A 22,823-nucleotide genomic window follows, 5' to 3' on the forward strand; every position below is an offset into this window, starting at 1 on the left:
GTACCACCCCGCCCACTCTCATACACTGTGGAGAGACTGGCTGCCGCCTAGGTCCGTCAGTCCAGTGTTATGAGGCTGGGGCCAATAAACACGCGAGACTCGGGTTCCTAGAAGCCGGCCAATAGAGAAGCCGCCTTCAGGGCCTGAAGGCGGGGTTGGGGAGGGCGGGGCTGTTGGAGGGCGGGGGGGGGGGGGGGGGTTGCGCGGCGTCTGTCACATGATCGCGGGAGGCTCCGCGCGGGCTAGGTGCTGCTTGCTGCAGGCTCCGGGGAGTCGCCATGGTGAGTGCCGAGGGGGCGGCGGGCGCTGGGCAGACGCTTCTCGCAGTGCCTGATCTCTCACACCGCCTTGGAGCCCCGCAGGCGGAGTAGGGGCCCCGCAGGCCGATCGGGGCTAAGGCCAGCCCGCCTTGGCCTGCAGGGCAGGGGACAGGCCGAGGAAGGCCGCAGGCTGGCTGATCCGTTTCGGGGTGGGCGGCGGCTCCTGGCTGCAGCCGTTGCTCTGAGATGAGGCAGCCCCTTTGAGGGGTATCTCAGTCTACGGGGGGCTGGGCGGGGGTGTCCATGAAGGCCTGCGGCCGCCTCTAAATGGAATCGGCCACTTCCCTGCCATGAAGGAAGCCCGAGTTCCAGGTCTGAGCGTCCGTCCGGCCTGGGGCGTGCGGAGGGCTGGAGGCTCCGGGGTGGCGCCGGGACCCGCCCCGATGTTGCGTTTCCACCCTTTTGTGCCTATATGTGCTCTGCCGGCCCCACGCCCTTTCCTAGAAAGAAATACCTACCACAGGGACCGCAACGGTTCCCTGGCCTTTCTTGGCTTTGTAGCACCCTTCTGTTGCAGTGTATATCATGAATTCTAGGGACCTGCTTATGTGAATTTACTGGAAGGACTCATTCTGTTTTCCACTAATTCTGAGGATCAGAAAGGAGACTGCTTGTATCCTTTAGCATTTGTTCATTGGGCACCCTGGCTCTCTTGTCTCCCCATTGATAAAATCCAAGCATTTTACTTGATGGAAGTAGTCATTCTCCTTAGGGACTCTGCGTGATGGCAGCAAATCTTGGTGTGGCAGTTGGCCAGTAAACTTGAACTTCCTCAAAATGGGAATCCTTGTGTCTGGTTTCCACAAAGGCAAGTTTTCACTTGCATTTTATTAGCGTTTGACATAGTATGCACTGTATAAATAATGTTTTTGCATATTGGTATATTGTATGTCAGTTTATGTATCTCATTATTCACTCTATGTAGACAGATTTCTGTAAGCCTGGAAACAGATTTCACTTTAAATGTGGCAGAAAGCAGGATTAAATGTTTGACATATATTACTTTCATATAATATATTGCCATACAAGTTGATTTTGCTTATTTAGAATTTTTACAATTTGGAATTGATATAAGACCAGCGTAAAAATTTAACTTTAGGATTTGTCTGTTTCTCAGCACTTATGGATTGACATTTATGGTGTTTTGTAATCGAAAGCACTTAATTGAGGATCTAGTATACAGGCAACTTGTATGCTGGGTGAACAGTGTGAAGCAGTGAGCCAGAGACACAGTCCTGTCCTATTGAATTTTATTGGGAAAGGAAACCTGGGTATCAGTCATGTCAGAGCCACTGTCTTTATGACTTGGGCAAGTTACTTAGTTTTGAGTCTCACTATTGTATCTGAAAACAAAGTGTTGGCCTCTTTGGCCCTACCCAGTCCTAAAATTCTAGAATCTGATTCAATTCATCAAACATCTTGTGTGCCTTCAGTGTCATGGACTGTGTTAGGCACTGGATACAAATGTGATCAGACTTAAGAGTCTAGTGGAGAAGACATGCTTGTGGAACTTATTGTAAAACAGAATTGCTTTACTAGCATTGTCAACTCAGAGCTTTGGGGGTCATGGAGGGAGTGTTAGTATTGTCTAGGGAGCCTGGGAATGACTACAGGAGGTAACTTGTGAACCGAGACTCTGAAGAAGGTGGGCATAAATTCTCCAGGTGGAGAAGAAAGGATATCACCAATGGGTGAAGCCGGGAAAAGTGAATGTTCATGGTGTGCTCCTGGGGAGGAGATGTATGAATTGGTAAATGAAGTTAGCACCAGTTTGGGATTCAAATTATGTTTTGAAGTTCTCATCCCCTGATCATCCTTAATTCTGGCTATTTCAATTATTGTGCCATATCATCGTTTTTCAAATAGCACTTTCATTAACGTGATGAAATTGTCTTTGTGAGATTAGTTTTCATTTTACAATTGATTTGCATTGTATTGTTAGATTACATCTATGACATATGAGCAGGGAGATTGACCAACAAATAGGTTGTTAGGATGGGTGGAGATAATAGCTTGTGTTAAAAGGCATGTAATCAGGGGCCTGCGCCGTGGCTCACTCGCGAGAGTGCGGCTCTGGGAGCGCCGAGGCCGCGGGTTTGGATCCTATATAGGGATGGCCGGTGCGCTCACTGGCTGAGCGTGGTGCGGACCACACCGTACCGAGGGTTGCGACCCCCTTACCGGTCAGGAGGGAAAAAAAAAAAAGTGTGTGTGTGGGGGATATAATCAGAACAGAAATGGAGCAGGTTAAAACTCTGGTGCTGATCAGTAGTGGGATTTTGCCTGTGAATAGCCACTGCACTTTAGCCTGGGTAACAAATGGAGATGCCATCTCTTACTTAAAAAAAAATTATTACTTATTATTATTATTGCTTATTACTAAGTGCTAGGCACATTTTGAGCTTTATCTGTGTTATTTATTCCTTGTAACAATGATGCAGGTACTCTTATTATGCCTGTTTTATAGAAGAGGAAACAAAAGCACATTGTTTAAATGGAGAGTAGTTTTGTAAGTGATGAGTTCGTGGTGTCCTTTGCTTTTCTCTGTACCTTATAACCATGTAGACTAGGGAGAGCTGTTTCTAGGACTCAAGCTAAAAAGTTAATTTTATCTTTATTCTGTAGTATTTCTATTTTTCTCTGATCCATGTAGCTGTCAAGTGCAGAGTCACTTGTAATTGGAAAACCACTTTCACGAGTGAGGAGACATTGGTTACCCAGCTTGTGTTTAAAGATAGCATGTTCATGTTACAACTGTCGCTGCTGTATGTGACACTTCTTAGGAAGGGCATCAAGAATAGCCATTTGTAGCACAACTATATTGTTTTATGAGTAATATGTAAAAATTCATTTCTCTTATAGCTTTCTTTTTTTTTTTTTTTAAAGAATATCTTAGATTTTTAATCCTTTCTTTACGGGTTACCTAAACCATTTTTAATTAAGAAAACTGTGGAAAGTTAGTAACTGCCACAAGCGAATGCCAGGTGGTAGCACATGTCAGTTTTCCACAGAGTCCTGCTTTGTAGGGTATCTAAATGCACGGCTTGAGGTCTCTGCTCACACTTACTGGAATCAATCACTGCAAATTTTAGTCTATTGGTCACTTTTCCCCATATTTCTTTGTGAACTCTTCAGCGTTTTTATAGAATTTTTTAGGTCCTTAAAGTATTCTTCAGCTAGGTCAGACCAAAGGGGCTGCTTGGGCTGGGGGTCGTTCACCAGTGCTGTGAGAGACTGGATTACTTGGTAGGTTTTGGTTGCTGGCTTCCAGTTTTCAGCACTAATTACTGGCAGACAAACCTACCCCTTTTCATCAATATTCGAATAATAGGTTTTTGTTTTAAATGTGATCTTCGGTGGTTTGAATGGGTACTCTGCTACTGAAAAGTTGATTTTGATTCTGAAGACCCCCTTATCATATGGAGGGTTGTCAGGAACAATAAGCCCTTGCCAAGTCAGTAAATTGGCTTCATCAACATGGATGTTACAGAGGTTTTTCATTCCACATTTGCTGATTTCTTCAAGCTCCTTCATCAGCCTCCTGGTGACTGCCATCTTGTATCTTGTGCTGCCACTTTCTGTTATAGCTTTATTTCTTCATTTGTAGCCTTTGTAATAAGTTGACTTCTGTAATTTTCTACATTTTGTATTTACATTTTACATTTCTATTAGTTTTAATCCCAGTTGATACAAAATAGAAGAGTTTTGCTAAAATTTTTATTTATTTGTTTATAGATCACTGAATTTTTCTAGTTATTTTATACAAATATTTTTGGAGCTATTTGTAATCTCTTTACAGCCAGTTTTGTTTGCTATAAAATAAAGATTATTATTTTTATTAGTTTTTGGTGGGGGCTGGTAAGAGATCAATAAAGATTATTATACACAATAGCCAAAACGTGGAAGCAACACACATGTCCATTGAAGGATGAATGGATAAACAAAATGTGGTATATACATACAATGGAATATTATTCAGCCTTAAAAAGGATGGACATTCTGACACATACTACAACATGGATGAACCTTGAAAACATTATGCTAAGTGAGATAAGCCAGACAGATGATAGTATGATTGCGGTTACATGATGTACTAGAGTAGTCAAACGTAGAGAAAGTAGAATTGCCTGGGGTGGAAGGAGGTGGGGAGTTATTGTTTAATGGGTACAGAGTTTCCATTTGGAAAGATGAAAAAATTCTGGAGATGGATGGTGGTGATGACTGTACAACAATGTGAAGATGCTTGTATATTTTACCACAATAAAAAAAGCACTTATTATAAAAATGTCCTGATATATCACGACTTATCTTTAAGTTGACCATTTGAACTTAATGAAATCCAAACAATAGCTTGGTTTTACTAAAGTTCTCAGAGGACTAGCCCATGATGATTAGTAAATTTCATTAAGTCAGAATCCTAATTTTATGTTAATAATTCTGCTATGTAAATTTATGTTCCCTTTAAATGAAATTTAAAAGACCTAACTTTTTCTTTGAAATGTATTTATATTTCTGAGGAAGAGTGGTTGTAGGGGAAATCAGTTTACTAGAGTTTGTTATAGAAAAAAAGTAAAGGGAGGCACATGGCATTGCTCATTATTCAGTTAATTTTTTTATCTTTCCAAAATTAGAACAAGGGACTTCTCATTTTCATATAGTATTCTAGTTCAGAAGTGGGTTTTATGTGGCTCACATTTCTTTGTTAATCTCAAAATGAGGTGTTGTTTTGATTGTCTTGGATAATGAAACAAACCAGGTTTTACTTTCATGTTTATGTATAAGTCCTTGTCTTCCACTTTTCCAGCTCATTGCGTAAGGGGCATTCTGTCTTTAGTCATTTTTTAAATTAAAGGAAAATTGACATAACATAAAAATTAACCATTTTGAAGTATACAATTCAGTGGTGTTTAATACATTCCCAGTGTTGTAGAACCACTACCTCTGTTCAGTTCTAAAACATTTTCACCACCCTGAAAGGAATCCCGTACACATTAAGCAGTTACTCCTGCACCCTCCCTCCTGCTAACCACCAATCTATGGTCTGTTTCTATGGATGATTTATCTATTCAGGATATTTCATATAAATGGAATCCTACCATATGTGACCTTTCGTGTCTGGCTTCTTTTATTTAGCATAATGTTTTCTAGACTCATTCATGTAATACATATCAAAACTTTACTCCTTTTTATGGCTGAGTAATATTCCATTGTGTGCATGGGGGTACTTCAAAAAATTCGTGGGAAAATAGTATTAAAGATAATATGGATCTTTCCATGAACTTCTTTTTCTTTTTTTAGTTTTATTTTATTTTGTCAATATACAATGTGGTTGATTATTGTAGCCCATTACCGAAACCTCCCTCCCTCCTTCCTCTCTCCCCTCTCTCCCAACAAGCTCCTTTCTGTTTGCTTGTTGTATCAACTGCAAGGAATTGTAATTGTGTCTTCTTCCCTCCCCCCAGGTTGTTTGTGTATTTATTTACTTATTTTTAGCTCTCACAAATAAGTGAGAACATGTGATATTTCTCTTTCTGCGCCTGACTCGTTTCACTTAATATAATTCTCTCTAAGTCCATCCATGTCTTTGCAAATGGCAGTATTTCATTGTTATTTATAGCAGAGTAGTATTGCATTGTGTAGATACACCACATTTTCCATATCCACTCATCTCATGATGGACATTTGGGCTGGTTCCAACTCTTAGCTATTGTAAATAGTGCTGCAATGAACATTGGAGAACAGATATACCTTCGACTTGATGATTTCCATTCCTCTGAGTATATTCCCAGCAGTAGGATAGCTAGGTCATATGGCAGATCTATCTGCAGTTGTTTGAGGAACCTCCATACCATTTTCCACAGAGGCTGCACCATTTTGCAGTCCCACCAACAATGTATGAGAGTTCCTTTTTCTCCACAACCTCGCCAGCATTTATCATTCACAGTCTTTTTGATATTAGCCATCCTAACGGGTGAGATGGTATCTCAGTGTGGTTTTGATTTGCATTTCCTGAATGCTCAGTGGTGTTGAGCATTTTTTCATATGTCTGTTGGCCATTCGTATATCTTCCTTTGAAAAAAGCATATTTAGCTCTTTTGCCCATTTTTTAATTGGGTTGCTTGTTTTTTTCCTGTAAAGTTGTTTCAGTTCCTTGTATATTCTGGATATGAATCCTTTGTCAGATGTATATTTTGCAAATATTTTCTCCCACTCTGTTGGTTGTCTTTTAACTCTGTTAATTGTTTCTTTTCCTGTGCAGAAGCTCTTTAGTTTGATATAATCCCATTTGTTTATTTTTCCTTTGGTTGCCCGTGCTTTGGGGGTCATATTCATGAAGTCTGTGCTCAGTCCTACTTCCTGAAGTGTTTCTCCTATGTTTTCTTTGAGTAGTTTTATTGTTTCAGGGTGTATATTTAATTCTTTAATCCATTTGGAGTTGATTTTGGTATATGATGAGAGGTATGGGTCTAGTTTCATTCTCCTGCATATGGATATCCAGTTATCCCAGCACCATTTGCTGAAGAGGCAGTCTCTTCCCCAATGTATAGGCTTGGTGCCTTTGTCAAAGATCAGATGGCTGTAGGTGTGTGGGTTGATTTCTGGATTCTCTATTCCATTGATCAGTGTGTCTGTTTTTTATGCCAGTACCATGCTGTTTTGGTTATTATAGCTTTGTAGTATAGTTGAAAGTCTGGTAGTGTTATGCCTCCAGCTTTATTTTTTTTTGCTCAGCATTGCTTTGGCTATGTGTGGTCTTTTGTTATTCCATATAAATGTCTGGATAGTTTTTTCCATCTCTGAGAAAAATGTCATTGGAATTTTGATGGGGATTGCATTGAATTTGCATATCACTTTGGGTAGTATGGACATTTTCACAATGTTGATTCTTCCAATCCAAGAGCATGGGATATCTTTCCATCTTCTTGTGTCCTCTTTAATATCTCTCAGCAGTGGTCTGTAGTTCTCATTACAGAGATTTTTCACATCCTTGGTTAACTCAATTCCTAAGTATTTTATTTTTTTTTTGGTGACTATTGTAAATGGACAAGCTTTCTTGATATCTCTTTCTGCATGTTCACTATTGGAGAATAGAAATGTTACTGACTTTTGTGCATTGATATTGTATCCTGCAAACTTGCTGAAATCATTTATCAACTCCAAGAGTTTTTTTGTAGAGGCTTGAGGCAGTTCCACATATAGGATCATGTCATCTGCAAAGAGGGACAGTTTGACTTCATCTTTTCCAATCTGGATGCCGTTTATTTCCTTCTCTTCTCTGATTGCTGTGGCTGTTACTTCCAACACTGTATTGAATAGGAGTGCTGAGAATGAGCATCCTTGTCTAGTTCCTGTTCTTAAAGGAAAAGCTTTCAGCTTTTCCCCATTCAGGATGATATTGGCAGTGGGTTTATCATATATGGCTTTAATTATGTTGAGATACTTTCCCTCTATACCTAACTTATAGAGAGTCTTTATCATGAATGAGTGTTGAATTTTATCAAATGCTTTTTCAGCATCTGTAGAGATGATCATATGGTCCTTGTGTTTGATTTTGTTGATATGGTGTATCACATTTATTGATTTGCGTGTGTTGAACCAACCTTGCATCCCTGGGATGAATCCCACTTGATTATGGTGTATAATTTTGCATATGTGTTGCTGTATTCTGTTAGCTAATATTTTATTGTGGATTTTTGCATCTATATTCATCAAGGATATTGGCCTGTAGTTTTCTTTTTTAGTTGTTACTTTACCTGGTTTGGGTATCAGGGTGATGTTTGCTTCATAGGATGAGTTTGGGAGAATTGCCTCTGTTTCAGTCTTTTGGAATACTTTGTAGAGAATTGGTATCAATTACTCTTTCAATATTTTGGTAGAATTCTGCTATGAATTGATTTGGTCCTGGGCTTTTCTTTGTTGGGAGACTTCTGATAACAGCTTCAATCTCTTTTATTGTTATTGGTCTGTTCAGGTTTTCTACATCTTCTTGGCTCAGTTTTGGTAGCTTGTGTGTGTCCAGAAACTTATCCGTTTCCTCTAGATTTTCAAATTTGTTGGCATATAGTTGTTTATACTAGTCTCGAATGATTCCTTGTATTTCAGATGAATCAGTTGTAATATCGCCTTTTTCATTTCTAATTTTTGTTATTTGGATCTTCTGTCTTCTTTTTTTAGTTAGCCATGCTAATGGCTTGTCAATTTTATTTATCTTTTCAAAAAACCAACTTTTTGATTCGTTGGCCTTTCGTATTTTTTGGGTTTCAATTTCATTAAGTTCTGCTCTGATCCTAATGATTTCTTTCCATCTGCTAACTTTGGGTTTGGATTGTTCTTGTTTTTCTAGTTCTTTAAGGTGAAGTGTTAGGTTGTTCACTTGCCATCTTTCCATTCTTCTGAAGTGAGCATTTAATGTGATAAATTTCCCCTTAGTACTGCTTTTGCAGTATTCCATAGGTTTTGGTATGATGCATCATTATTTTCATTAGTTTCAATAAATTTTTTGATTTCCTGTTTGATTTCTTCTTGGACTCATATGTCATTAAGTAGAATGCTGTTTAATTTCCATGTGTTTGTATAGTTTCCAGAATTTCGTTTGTTATTGATTCCTAATTTTAATCCTTGTGGCCTGAAAGAACACACGGGATAATTCCAGTTTTTTTTAACTTGTTAAGACTTGATTTGTGACGTGACGTGATCTATCGTGGAGAATGATCCATGTGCTGATGAGAAGAAAGAATATTCTGAGGTTGTTGGATGGAATGTTCTGTAGATATCTGCCAAGTCCAATTGGTCTAGAGTATTGTTTAGATCCTATGTTTCTCTGCTGATTCTTTGCCTAGATGATCTGTCCAATACTGATAGTGGGGTATTCAGGTCCCCTGCTATTATGGTATTAGTGTCTATTTCCTTTTTTAGGTCTAACTCAGTTTGTTTTATAAATCTGGCTGCCGCGACATTGGGTACATATGTATTTCTGATTGTTAAATGTTCTTGATGGATCAATCCTTTTATCATTATGTAGTGGCCCTCATTATCTCTTTTTATGGTTGTTAGTTTAAAGTCTATTTTATCAGACATAAGAATAGCTACTCCAGCTCGTTTTTCATTTCTCTTTGCATGGTATATCTTTTTCTATCCTTTCACTCTTAGTCTATGTGAGTCTTCATAGGTGAGGTGGGTCTCTTGAAGGCAGCATATAGTTGGGTCCTCCTTTTTAATCTAGTCAGCCAGTCTGTGTCTTTTGATTGGGGAATTTAATCCTTTTACATTAAGAGTTGTTATTGAAAAGCGTTGATTTGCTCCTAGCATTTTATTGATTTTTTGTTTGGATGTCTTAATTGTCTTTTGTTCCTTTCTTTCTGATTTACTGTTTGTCTTCTGTATTTGTTGGTTCATTGGGTTGTAGATAAACTTTTTCTGTTTGTTTTCTCTTCATTGTTGCCATTTTTATTTTACTAGTGGGTTTTGATTTGTTTTGAATTTTATGGCAGTGGTAGTTATTTTTCAGGCACCAAACCCAGTACTCCCTTGAGAATTTCCTGTAAGGGTGGTTGTGTGGTAGTGAACTCCCACAGTTTTTGTTTGTCTTAGAAATATACTATTTGCCCTTCATTTTGGAAGGATAGCCTTGCGGGGTAGAGTATTCTTGGCTGGCAATCTCTGTCTTTTAGTATTTTGAAAATATCATCCCATTCCTTTCTGGCTTTCAGGGTTTGTGATGAAAAGTCTGATGTTAGTCTGATTGGGGCTCCCTTATAGGTGATTTGATGCTTCTCTCTTGCAGCTTTTAAGATTCTCTCTTTGTCTTTGAGTTTTGCCAATTTGACTATAACATTTCTTGGAGAAGACCTTTTGGCGTTGAATACATTTGGGTATCTTTGAACTTCCTGAATCTGAAGATCTGTGTCTTTTCCTATACCTGGTAAGTTTTCTGCCACTATTTTTTTGAGTATGTTTTCAATGAAATCTCCTTTTTCCTCCCCTTCTGGAATACTCATGACTCGGATATTTGAGTGCTTAAGATTGTCTGATATCTCTCTTAGATTTTCCTCAATGTTTTCAATTCTTTTTTCTTTTTTTTTTGTCTGCCTGTGTTATTTCAAACTGCCCATCTTCAAGGTCAGAAATTCTCTCTTCTGCTTCAGCAAGCCTGCTAGTTAAACACTCTGTTGTCTTTTTTATTTCGTTTAATGAATTCTTCAGCTCAGCAAGCTCTGCTACATTATTTTTCAGGGCATTGATTTCCTTGTACATTTCTTCTTTCAGGTCCTGTATACTTTTCTTCGTTTCATCGTTTTGTCTAGCTGAGTTTTCTTGTATCTCATTCCGTTTCCTTATAATTATCACTTAGAATTTCTTGTCAGACATTTCAAGGGCTTCTTGTTGTATAGGATCTAGATCTCGAGAGTTATTACCCTTTGGTGGTGTACTTTCTTGATTTTTCATATTTCTGGTATCTTTCCTTTGATGTTTAGTCATTGTGGCAGGGGATTTCACAGTCCACTGGTTTGATACTATTGTCTGGTTAGGATGCTGCTGGGGCTGCCAATTTCGTATGGCTGCCTTAGTGTCTGCTTGGTTGCCCACTAGCGCCTCGCGTGTGTGGTCGCCTCAGATCTTGGGTCTCTCAGGGGAGGCGCCTCTCTGATCAGCACGCACTCGGTTGGGCTGGGGATGGAGTCAGGTGGCGGTGGTGAGGCCCACCTGCTGGGCTTCTCCAGCTGGGTGCCTCTCTGATCGGCATGCACTCTGTGGAGCTGGGGATGGAGTTGGGCGGCTGCGGCAAGGCCTACGTGCTGGGTCATGTGCTTGCACCACAGGGTGCGTGGTCCCCGCAGATCTTGGTGTCCCTCTGATTGGTGTGTCCTCAGTGGGGCTGGGGATGGAGTCAGGTGGCGGCAAAGAGGCCTACCTGCTGGGTCACGTGCTGGCACTGCAGGGCGCGCAGTCTCCAAGGATCTTGGGCCTCTCTGGCCAGGCGCCTCCCTGATCGGCGCGCACTCGGCAGGGCTCTCCATGAACTTTTTGACGTACCCTTCTGTATGTCACAATTTGTTTATCCATTCATCTGTTGATTCGGTAGTCATTTTTTATTAAATATATAATCTAAGCATTCTAAAACCAGCTTACTTATTCATACAGTGAACATGAAGCATCCATTATGTATTAGGCAGTGTGTTGGGTCCCAAGGATGTAAAAGTGACCATAATTTATAATTATAATGTGATGCATGCTGTGGTAGAGTTGTAAACACAGTGTTTATACAACATGAAATAGTGGTTAATTGTACTTGACAGGGATATCTAATTCATTTGTGTGCTCATTTTTGCTGATGGCAAAGAGAAGAGTATCTAGATATATTTTGTCCAGTATAGCTGTAGATTTGTGTATTTGAAATGATATGAGCTAAGTATTTGAGGAGAGTTCTGTTTATCATTTTCTACTATAAGTCACTAACACTAATTTCAGCTATTTTATTTCCAAGCTGTTTAGTTCTGCTTACAAATTGCTTAAGGGGTACAGGGGGTCAGTATTCCCATAAACTAGTCCCTTGGTCTGTCTAAGAATGGACTAAATTGCAGATGAAAAGTAGTCTAGGAGCCTGCGGACCAGCCTCCGCTCCCACTCCCTCCACGGTTCTCTGGCAGGGCTGGTGGCGTGGGGCGTCCCCGGCCAGTGTTGGGAGGGCAAGGAAGTATGGGCGGGCTGACTGTCATTCCACCACACCCTGGACTCCGGCCCCCGGTAAGCTTCATGTTACTGGGAGGCAGATACCATCTCTGCGGCCACCAGTTTGGAAAAAAGCCTAACAAATTTCTGGTTGGGAATAGTGTGGTAGGAGAGTTCCCAGGTCCGCTTGAACCTGCCGGAGAGCAGGCTGCAGGCGGGCGCTAGGCTCAGTTTATACCGGGGGGATACAAAGGTGTACAAGACCCGAGAAAGATCTACACAGTGCTACAAAGGCACCCAGAGCGACCGGTCGTCGGTGCCTAGCAGAAACATGGTAGACTTCTTGGGCGAGGCGGTGCTGAGCAGGGTCTTGAAGGCCCAGCTGATAGACGAGGGGTGCAGAAGACACGCCCCAGCCCAGCACAGTGCGCACAGAGGGGGGAGACATGCAGCCAGGGAGGCGGAGACTCGACAGAAACCACACACCCGGTGGGGTCGCCACTGCACGATCTAACAGCCTGGGCCAGAGCACACGGAACGGGGAGAAGTCTTGCACAGGAAGTGAAAGCTCAACAGAGATCACACACCCTGTGGTACGTGATCCACCAGCCCAGCAGAGTCCAAGCTGACCAGAAAGGTGGCTCCCCAGAGAAGCCCAAGACCTGAGGCAACCACACACACAAGGCACTAGAGGCCAACTGAGCAGTCACGGAGGGAGCCATACCAAATTGGCAACCACAGCAACATCCTAGTTAGTCATTAGTCTCAAACTGGTGGTCTGTGCAACCCCCTGCCACAATGAATAAACACCAAAAAAAAGAAACCAGAAATACAAAAAATCAAGAAAGTACACCACCGAAAGTTAATAAATCTCAAACTCTATATCCTATAGAACAAGAAGCCCTTGAAATGACTGACAAGGAATTTCGAGTGATAATTCTAAGGAAACTGAATGAGATACAAGAAAACTCAGCTAGACATCATGATGAAATGAGGAAAAGTATACAGGATCTGAAAGAGGAAATGTACAAGGAAATCAATGTCCTGAAAAAAAATGTAGCAGAACTTGCTGAACTGAGGAAGTTATTCAGCGAAATAAAAAACACAACGGAGAGTTTAACCAGCAGGCTTGTCTAAGTTGAAGAGAGAACCTCTGAACTTGAAGATGGGCTGTTTGAAATAACACAAGCAGACAAAAAGAAAGAAAAAAGAATCAAGGACATGGAAGAAAATCTGAGAGAGATATCAGACAACCTCAAGCGCTCAAATATCCGAGTCATGGGTATTCCAGAAGGGGAGGAAAATGGAGATTCCATTGAAAACATATTCAACAAAATAGTGGCAGAAAACTTCCCAGGTATAGGAAAAATCACAGATCTTCAGATCCAGGAAGCTCAACTATCTCCAAACGTATTCAACCCAAAAAGGCCTTCTCCAAGACATGTCATAGTCAAATTGGCAAAACTCAGAGACAAAGAGAGAATCTTAAAAGCTGCAAGAGAGAAGCGTCAAATCACCTATAAGGGAGCCCCAATCAGATTAACATCAGACTTTTCATCACAAACCCTAAAAGCTAGAAAGGAATGGGATGATATTTTCAAAATACTAAAAGACAAAGATTGCCAGCCAAGAATACTCTACCCTGCAAGGCTATCCTTCCGAAATGAGGGGCAAATAGTATATTTCTAAGACAAACAAAAACTGCGGGAGTTCACTACCACACGACCACCCTTACAAGAAATCCTCCAGGGAGTACTGGGTTTGGTTCCTGAAAAATAACTACCACTGGCATAAAAACCCAAGAAAAATCTAAACCCGCTAGTACAATAAAAATGGCATTCATGAAGAGAAAACAAGCTAACAAAAACACTATCTACAACCTAAGGAACCAACAAACAAAGAAACCAAACAGTAAATCAGAAAGCAAGGAACAAAAGACACCTAAGACAACCAAACAACCAATAAAATGCTAGGAATAAATCAACACCTTTCAATAACAACTCTTAATGTTAAAGGCTTAAATTCCCCAATTAAAAGACACAGACTGGCTGACTGGATCAAAAAACAGGACCCAACTATATGCTGCCTACAAGAGACCCACCTCACCCATAAAGATTCACACAGACTAAGAGTGAAAGGATGGAAAAAGATTTACCATGCAAACAGAAAAGAAAAACGAGCTGGAGTGGCTATTCTTATATCTGACAAAATAGACTTTAAACTAAAAACCATAAAAAGAGACAATGAGGGACACTACTTAATGATAAAAGGACTGATCCATCAAGAAGACATAACAATCATAAATATGTACGCACCCAATGTTGGAGCAGCCAGATTTATAAAACAAACTCTATTAGACCTAAAGAAGGAAATAGACACTAATACCATAATAGCAGGGGACCTGAACACTCCACTGTCAATATTAGACAGATCATCTAGGCAAAGAATCAGTAGAGAAACACAAGATCTAAACAAGACTCTAGACCAATTGGAATTGGCAGATATCTACAGAACATTCCACCCAACAACCTCAGAATATTCATTCTTCTCATCAGCACATGGATCATTCTCCAGGATAGATCACATATTAGGTCACAAATCAAGTCTCAGTAAATTCAAAAAAATTGGAATTATCCCATGTATCTTCTCAGACCACAATGGATTAAAACTAGAAATTAATAACAAACAAAACTCTGGAAACTATACAAACACATGGAAATTAAACAGCATTCTACTTAATGACATATGGGTCCAAGAAGAAATCAAGCAGGAAATCAAAAAGTTTATTGAAACTAATGAAAACAATGATACATCATACCAAAACCTGTGGGATACTGCAAAAGCAGTATTGAGGGGAAAATTTATTGCATTAAATGCTCACTTCAGAAGAATGGAAAGATGGCAAGTGAACAACCTAACACTTCACCTTAAAGAACTAGAAAAACAAGAACAATCCAATCCTAAAGTTAGCAGACGGAAAGAAATCATTAAGATCAGAGCAGAACTGAATGAAATTGAAAACCAAAAAACAATTCAAAAGATCAACGAATCAAAAAGTTGGTTTTTTGAAAAGATAAATAAAATTGACAAACCATTAGCATGGCTAACAAAAAAAAGAAGAGAGAAGACTCAAATAACAAAAATTAGAAATGAAAAAGGCGATATTACAACTGATTCATCTGAAATACAAGGAATCATTCGAGACTACTATAAACAACTGTACGCCAACAAATTTGAAAATCTGGAGGAAATGGATAAATTTCTGGACACACACAAGCTCCCAAAACTGAACCGTGAAGACGTAGAAAATCTGAACAGACCAATAACAATAAAGGAGATTGAAGCTGTTATCAGAAGGCTCCCAACAAAGAAAAGCCCAGGACCAGATGGATTCACAGCAGAATTTTACCAAACATTCAAAGAGGAATTGACACCGATTCTTTACAAACTATTCCAAAAGATTGAAACGGACGCAAATCTCCCAAACTCATTCTATGAAGCAAACATCATCCTGATACCAAAACCAGGTAAAGATATAACCAAAAAAGAAAACTACAGGCCGATATCCTTGATGAATATAGATGCAAAAATCCTCACTAAAATACTAGCAAACAGAATACAGCAACACATACGAAAAATTATTCATCACGATCAAGTGGGATTCATCCCAGGGATGCAAGGTTGGTTCAACATACGCAAATCAATAAATGTGATACACCATATTAATAAACTCAAACACAAGGACCATATGATCATCTCGATAGATGCTGAAAAAGCATTTGATAAAGTTCAGCACTCATTCATGACAAAGACCCTCAATAAGTTAGGTATAGAGGGAAAGTATCTCAACATAATTAAAGCCATATATGACAAACCCACTGCCAATATCATCCTGAATGGGGAAAAGCTGAAAGCTTTTCCTTTAAGAACAGGCACTAGACAAGGATGCCCACTCTCACCACTCCTATTCAACATAGTGTTGGAAGTACTAGCCAGAGCAATCAGAGAAGAGAAGGAAATAAAGGGCATCCAGATTGGAAAAGATGAAGTCAAACTGTCCCTGTTTGCAGATGACATGATCCTTTATATCGAACAGCCTAAAACCTCTACAAAAAAACTGTTGGAATTGATAAATGATTTCAGCACAGTAGCAGGATACAAAATCAACACACAAAAATCAGTAGCATTTCTTTTCTCCAATAGTGAACATGCAGAAGGAGAAATCAAGAAAGCCTGCCCATTTACAATAGCCACCAAAAAAATAAAATACTTAGGAATTGAGTTAACCAAGGAGGTGAAAAATCTCTATAATGAGAACTACAAACCACTGCTGAGAGAAATTAGAGAGGATACAAGAAGATGGAAAGATATTCCATGCTCTTGGATTGGAAGAATCAACATAGTGAAAATGTCCATACTACCCAAAGTGATATACAAATTCAATGCAATCCCCATCAAAATTCCAAAGACATTTTTCTCAGAAATGGAAAAAACTATTCAGACATTTATATGGAACAATAAAAGACCACGAATAGCCAAAGCAATGCTCAGCAAAAAAAATAAAGCTGGAGGCATAACACTACCTGACTTTAAGCTATACTACAAAGCTATAATAACCAAAACAGTATGGTACTGGCATAAAAACAGACACACTGACCAATGGAATAGAATAGAGAATCCAGAAATCAACCCACACACTTACTGCCATCTGATCTTTGACAAAGGCACCAAACCTATTCACTGGGGAAGGGACTGCCTCTTCAGCAAGTGGTGCTGGGATAACTGGATATCGATATGCAGGAGAATGAAACTAGATCCATACCTCTCACCGTATACTAAAATCAACTCAAAATGGATTAAGGATTTAAATATACACCCTGAGACAATAAAACTTCTTAAAGAAAACATAGGGGAAACACTTCAGGAAATAGGACTGGGCACAGACTTCATGAATACGACCCCAAAAGCACGGGCAACCAAAGGAAAAATAAACAAATGGGATTATATCAAACTAAAAAGCTTCTGCACAGCAAAAGAAACAATTAAAAGAGTTAAAAGACAACCAACAGAGTGGGAGAAAATATTTGCAAAATATACATCTGACAAAGGATTAATATCCAGAATATATAAGGAACTCAAACAACTTTACAAGAAGAAAACAAGCAACCCAATTAAAAAATGGGCAAAAGAGCTAAGTAGGCATTTCTCTAAGGAAGATATCCAAATGGCCAACAGACATATGAAAAAATGCTCAACATCACTCAGCATCCGGGAAATGCAAATCAAAACCACATTGAGATACCATCTAACCCCAGTTAGGATGGCTAAAATCCAAAAGACTATGAACGATAAATGCTGGCGAGGCTGCGGAGAAAAAGGAACTCTCATACATTGTTGGTGGGACTGCAAAATGGTGCAGCCTCTATGGAAAATGGTATGGAGGTTCCTTAAACAATTGCAAATAGATCTACCATACGACCCAGCCATCCCACTGTTGGGAATATACCCAGAGGAATGGAAATCATCAAGTCGAAGGTATACCTGTTCCCCAATGTTCATCGCAGCACTCTTTACAATAGCCAAGAGTTGGAACCAGCCCAAATGCCCATCATCAGATGAGTGGATACGGAAAATGTGGTACATCTACACAATGGAATACTACTCAGCTATAAAAACGAATGAAATACTGCCATTTGCAACAACATGGATGGACCTTGAGAGAATTATATTAAGTGAAACAAGTCAGGCACAGAAAGAGAAATACCACATGTTCTCACTTATTGGAGGGAGCTAAAAATTAATATATAAATTCACACACACACATACACACATACACACACAAACCGGGGGGCGGGGAGGAAGAAGATATAACAACCACAATTATTTGAAGTTGATACAACAAACAAACAGAAAGGACATTGTTGGGGGGGAGGGGGGGAGGGGGGAGGGAGGGAGGTTTTGGTGATGGGGAGCATTAATCAGCTACAATGTATATCGACAAAATAAAATTAAAAAAAAAAAAAAAATAAAAAAATAAAAAAATAAAAAAAAAAAAAAAAAAAAAAAAAATTTATTGAATCTAATGAAAACAATGATACATCATACCAAAACCTGTGGGATACTGCAAAAGCAGTATTGAGGGGAAAATTTATTGCATTAAATGCTCACTTCAGAAGAATAGAAAGATGGCAAGTGAACAACCTAACACTTCACCTTACAGAACTAGAAAAACAAGAACAATCCAAACCTAAAGTTAGCAGACTGAAAGAAATCATTAAGATCAGAGCAGAACTGAATGAAATTGAAAACCAAATAACAATTCAAAAGATCAACGAATCAAAAAGTTGGTTTTTGAAAAGATTAATAAAATTGACAAACCATTAGCATGGCTAACAAAAAAAAGAAGAGAGAAGACTCAAATAACAAAAATTAGAAATGAAAAAGGTGATATTACAACTGATTCATCTGAAATACAAGGAATCATTCGAGACTACTATAAACAACTATACGCCAACAAATTTGAAAATCTGGAGGAAATGGATAAATTTCTGGACACACACAAGCTCCCAAAACTGAACCGTGAAGACATAGAAAATTTGAACAGACCAATAACAATAAAGGAGATTGAAGCTGTTATCAGAAGGCTCCCAACAAAGAAAAGCCCAGGACCAGATGGATTCACAGCAGAATTTTACCAAACATTGAAAGAGGAATTGACACCGATTCTTTACAAACTATTCCAAAAGATTGAAACATACGCAAATCTCCCAAGCTCATTCTATGAAGCAAACATCATCCTGATACCAAAACCAGGTAAAGATATAACCAAAGAAGAAAACTACAGGCCGATATCCTTGATGAATATAGATGCAAAAGTCCTCACTAAAATACTAGCAAACAGAATACAGCAACACATACGAAAAATTATTCATCACGATCAAGTGGGATTCATCCCAGGGATGCAAGGTTGGTTCAACATATGCAAATCAATAAATGTGATACACCATATTAATAAACTCAAACACAAGGACCATATGATCATCTCTATAGATGCTGAAAAAGCATTTGATAAAGTTCAGCACTCATTCATGACAAAGACCCTCTATAAGTTAGGTATAGAGGGAAAGTATCTCAACATAATTAAAGCCATATATGACAAACCCACTGCCAATATCATCCTGAATGGGGAAAAGCTGAAAGCTTTTCCTTTAAGGACAGGAACTAGACAAGGATGCCCACTCTCACCACTCCTATTCAACATAGTGTTGGAAGTACTAGCCAGAGCAATCAGAGAAGAGAAGGAAATAAAGGGCATCCAGATTGGAAAAGATGAAGTCAAACTGTCCCTGTTTGCAGATGACATGATCCTATATATCGAACAGCCTAAAACCTCTACAAAAAAACTGTTGGAATTGATAAATGATTTCAGCACAGTAGCAGGATACAAAATCAACACACAAAAATCAGTAGCATTTCTTTTCTCCAATAGTGAACATGCAGAATGAGAAATCAAGAAAGCCTGCCCATTTACAATAGCCACCAAAAAAATAAAATACTTAGGAATTGAGTTAACCAAGGAGGTGAAAAATCTCTATAATGAGAACTACAAACCACTGCTGAGAGAAATTAGAGAGGATACAAGAAGATGGAAAGATATTCCATGCTCTTGGATTGGAAGAATCAACATAGTGAAAATGTCCATACTACCCAAAGTGATATACAAATTCAATGCAATCCCCATCAAAATTCCAAAGACATTTTTCTCAGAAATGGAAAATCTATCCAGACATTTATATGGAATAACAAAAGACCACGCATAGCCAAAGCAATGCTGAGCAAAAAAAATAAAGCTGGAGGCATAACACTACCTGACTTTAAGCTATACTACAAAGCTATAATAATGAAAACAGTATGGTACTGGCATTAAAACAGACACACTGACCAATGGAATAGAATAGAGAATCCAGAAATCAACCCACACACTTACTGCCATCTGATCTTTGACAAAGGCACCAAGCCTATTCACTGGGGAAGGGACTGCCTCTTCAGCAAATGGTGCTGGGAGAACTGGATATCCATATGCAGGAGAATGAAACTAGATCCATACCTCTCACCGTATACTATAATCAACTCAAAATGGATTAAGGATTTAAATATACACCCTGAAACAATAAAACTTCTTAAAGAAAACATAGGAGAAACACTTCAGGAAATAGGACTGGACACAGACTTCATGAATACGACCCCAAAAGCACGGGCAACCAAAGGAAAAATAAACAAATGGGATTACATCAAACTAAAGAGCTTCTGCACAGCAAAAGAAACAATTAACAGAGTTAAAAGACAACCAACAGAGTGGGAGAAAATATTTGCAAATATACATCTGACAAAGGATTAATATCCAGAATATATATGGAACTCAAACAACTTTACAGGAAGAAAACAAGCAACCCAATTAAAAAATGGGCAAAAGAGCTAAGTAGGCATTTCTTTAAGGAAGATATACAAATGGCCAACAGACATATGGAAAAATGCTCAACATCACTCAGCATCCGGGAAATGCAAATCAAAACCACATTGAGATACCATCTAACCCCAGTCAGAATGGCTAAAATCCAAAAGACTCTGAACGATAAATGCTGGCGAGGCTGTGGAGAAAAAGGAACTCTCATACATTGTTGGTGGGACTGCAAAATGGTGCAGCCTCTGTGGAAAATGGTATGGAGGTTCCTCAAACAATTGCAGATAGATCTACCATACAACCCAGCTATCCCACTGTTGGGAATATACCCAGAGGAATGGAAATCATCAAGTCGAAGGTATACCTGTTCCCCAATGTTTATCGCAGCACTCTTTACAATAGCCAAGAGTTGGAACCAGCCCAAATGCCCATCATCAGAGGAGTGGATACGGAAAATGTGGTACATCTACACAATGGAATACTATTCAGCTATAAAAACGAATGGAATACTACCATTTGCAGCAACATGGATGGACCTTGAGAGAATTATATTAAGTGAAACAAGTCAGGCACAGAAAGAGAAATACCACATGTTCTCACTTATTGATGGGAGCTAAAAATTAATATATAAATTCACACACACACACACACACACACACACACACACACACAAAACCGGGGTGGGGGGAAGAAGATATAACAACCACAATTATTTGAAGTTGATACGACAAGCAAACAGAAAGGACATTGTTGGGGGGGAGGGGGGGAGGGAGAAGGGAGGGAGGTCTTGGTGATGGGGAGCAATAATCAGCTACAATGTATATCGACCAAATAAAATTAAAAAAATAAATAAATAAATAAAAATTAAAAAAAAAAAAGAAAAGTAGTCTAGAGGAAAAGAGAGACCTTTAAAGATTTGGGTTAGACTATACCTATCATACCTATCACAAGCATTAGATTGGTTGGATGGCTATATTCTGGTTGGATTCAGAGCATATTAGCAGAACACAGCCATAAACTACCACCACAAGTTTCTTTAAGGCCAGGCTACTACAAGAATGTTGATTCAGTTTCTGAGAGAGGCAGTTCTTTGTACATATTATTGTTTCCCTTTAGCAATCTTATGTTATTAATATTAACTTCAGAGACTGGGCATGGTTCTGTGTTCAGTAGTTGTCAAAAATTGATAAATGGGTCTGAGATGTAGAGCTGGAATGAGCTTTTTGTGGAAATCTTGGAGAAGGTCTATGGCTAGAACTATAGAAATAATAGATTTGCTTGAAGAAAATGCTTATGAGATATTAATGGAAGTTTTTAAAAAATTTTTCAGCCTACAACACAGCAGTCACCTCAGGATGAGCAGGAAAAACTCTTGGATGAAGCTATACAGGCTGTAAAGGTACAGTCATTCCAGATGAAGAGATGCCTGGTAAGAATGAAAATGTGGGAGGCACAATTACTGTGTGTTCTTAAGGAAGCATCTGCAGTGTTTTCTAAAGTATGTAGCACTGCTCTTCTGATAAATCTGATCTTCTCCAGTGTCCACCAGCGTCTGTCTTCAGTCACACTTCTTTCAAACACAGTGTGGAGCAATTTCAACAGATAGTCCTGTTTACTCACAGTTATATTTATGGTTTAGAATTTTCTGTCTTCTTCTCTACTGTAATGTAAGCTCGTGAGAACAAGAGACCCTGCCTTTTATTTACATATCACTGTATTATCACCTCACCAATATCTGACCTGAATTACTAATGCCTTTAGTTCTATACCACAAACCTGAGGAGTACTTGATATGTAATGGGTGCTCAATAAATATTTGTTGAATGAATGGATTTAAATGCTTTCAATTTGAATGTTCATCTCTTTCCTCTGAATATCTTGAAAACTTTTATTTCCATCCCAAGTGGATATATTTGTTGCAGAAACTATATTTTCATATTCTAAAAGATAGAGTATGAGATAATCTGTGTAGATACTATAGATCTTCTGGGTTAAAATTTAAGGAATTGAGCCAAATAACCATAAGTTGCTGTGATGAAGAAGATAGTGAAGATATCTTGCCTTTGTAAAGTGTCTTAGAGTTTCTAAAACTTAGTAATATGTTCTTGTGTCTTATTGTATTTGTTTCCTTGCAAACAAATTTGGAAAGAAAAAATAAATGTATTGGAATGGAGAAAATGGATTTGCTATTGCTTGCTTCTTTCTCTCTCTGTGTATGGATAGTGTTTCCTGTATCTCAAAGAATTGTGTGCATTTATGAGTTAAGTGGGACATATGGGCATTGTGAGGGTTTGAAGAATACAGGAGGAAAGCAAACTTAAATGGATAGTCACTGCAGTTAGCTCTGAAGAGTCTTAACCTATGACAGAGCC

The 22,823-nt window shown here is 39.0% G+C and overlaps 1 protein-coding gene and 1 pseudogene across 3 annotated transcripts in view; one reads left to right on the plus strand and one right to left on the minus strand.

The window, feature by feature from the left end:
• The first annotated feature begins 212 nt into the window (after positions 1-212).
• VPS35 (VPS35 retromer complex component) overlaps positions 213-22,823 on the plus strand; it is a 41,189-nt gene continuing 18,578 nt past the window's right edge. For 2 of the 3 annotated variants that reach the window (XM_063109642.1, XM_063109643.1), the window contains exons 1-2: positions 213-281; positions 21,782-21,880. In XM_063109642.1, the coding sequence (XP_062965712.1) occupies positions 279-281; positions 21,782-21,880 (102 nt within the window). In that variant the 5' untranslated portion in view covers positions 213-278. Of the gene's footprint in view, positions 282-21,781; positions 21,881-22,823 lie in introns of those variants that run through there. The other variant, XM_063109644.1, reaches the window with a different exon arrangement.
• LOC134389384 (ubiquitin-conjugating enzyme E2 L3-like) lies at positions 3,409-3,875 on the minus strand (annotated as a pseudogene).

The sequence above is a fragment of the Cynocephalus volans genome, chromosome 10 (genome assembly GCF_027409185.1).
Source record: "Cynocephalus volans isolate mCynVol1 chromosome 10, mCynVol1.pri, whole genome shotgun sequence".
Lineage (NCBI taxonomy): Eukaryota > Metazoa > Chordata > Mammalia > Dermoptera > Cynocephalidae > Cynocephalus > Cynocephalus volans.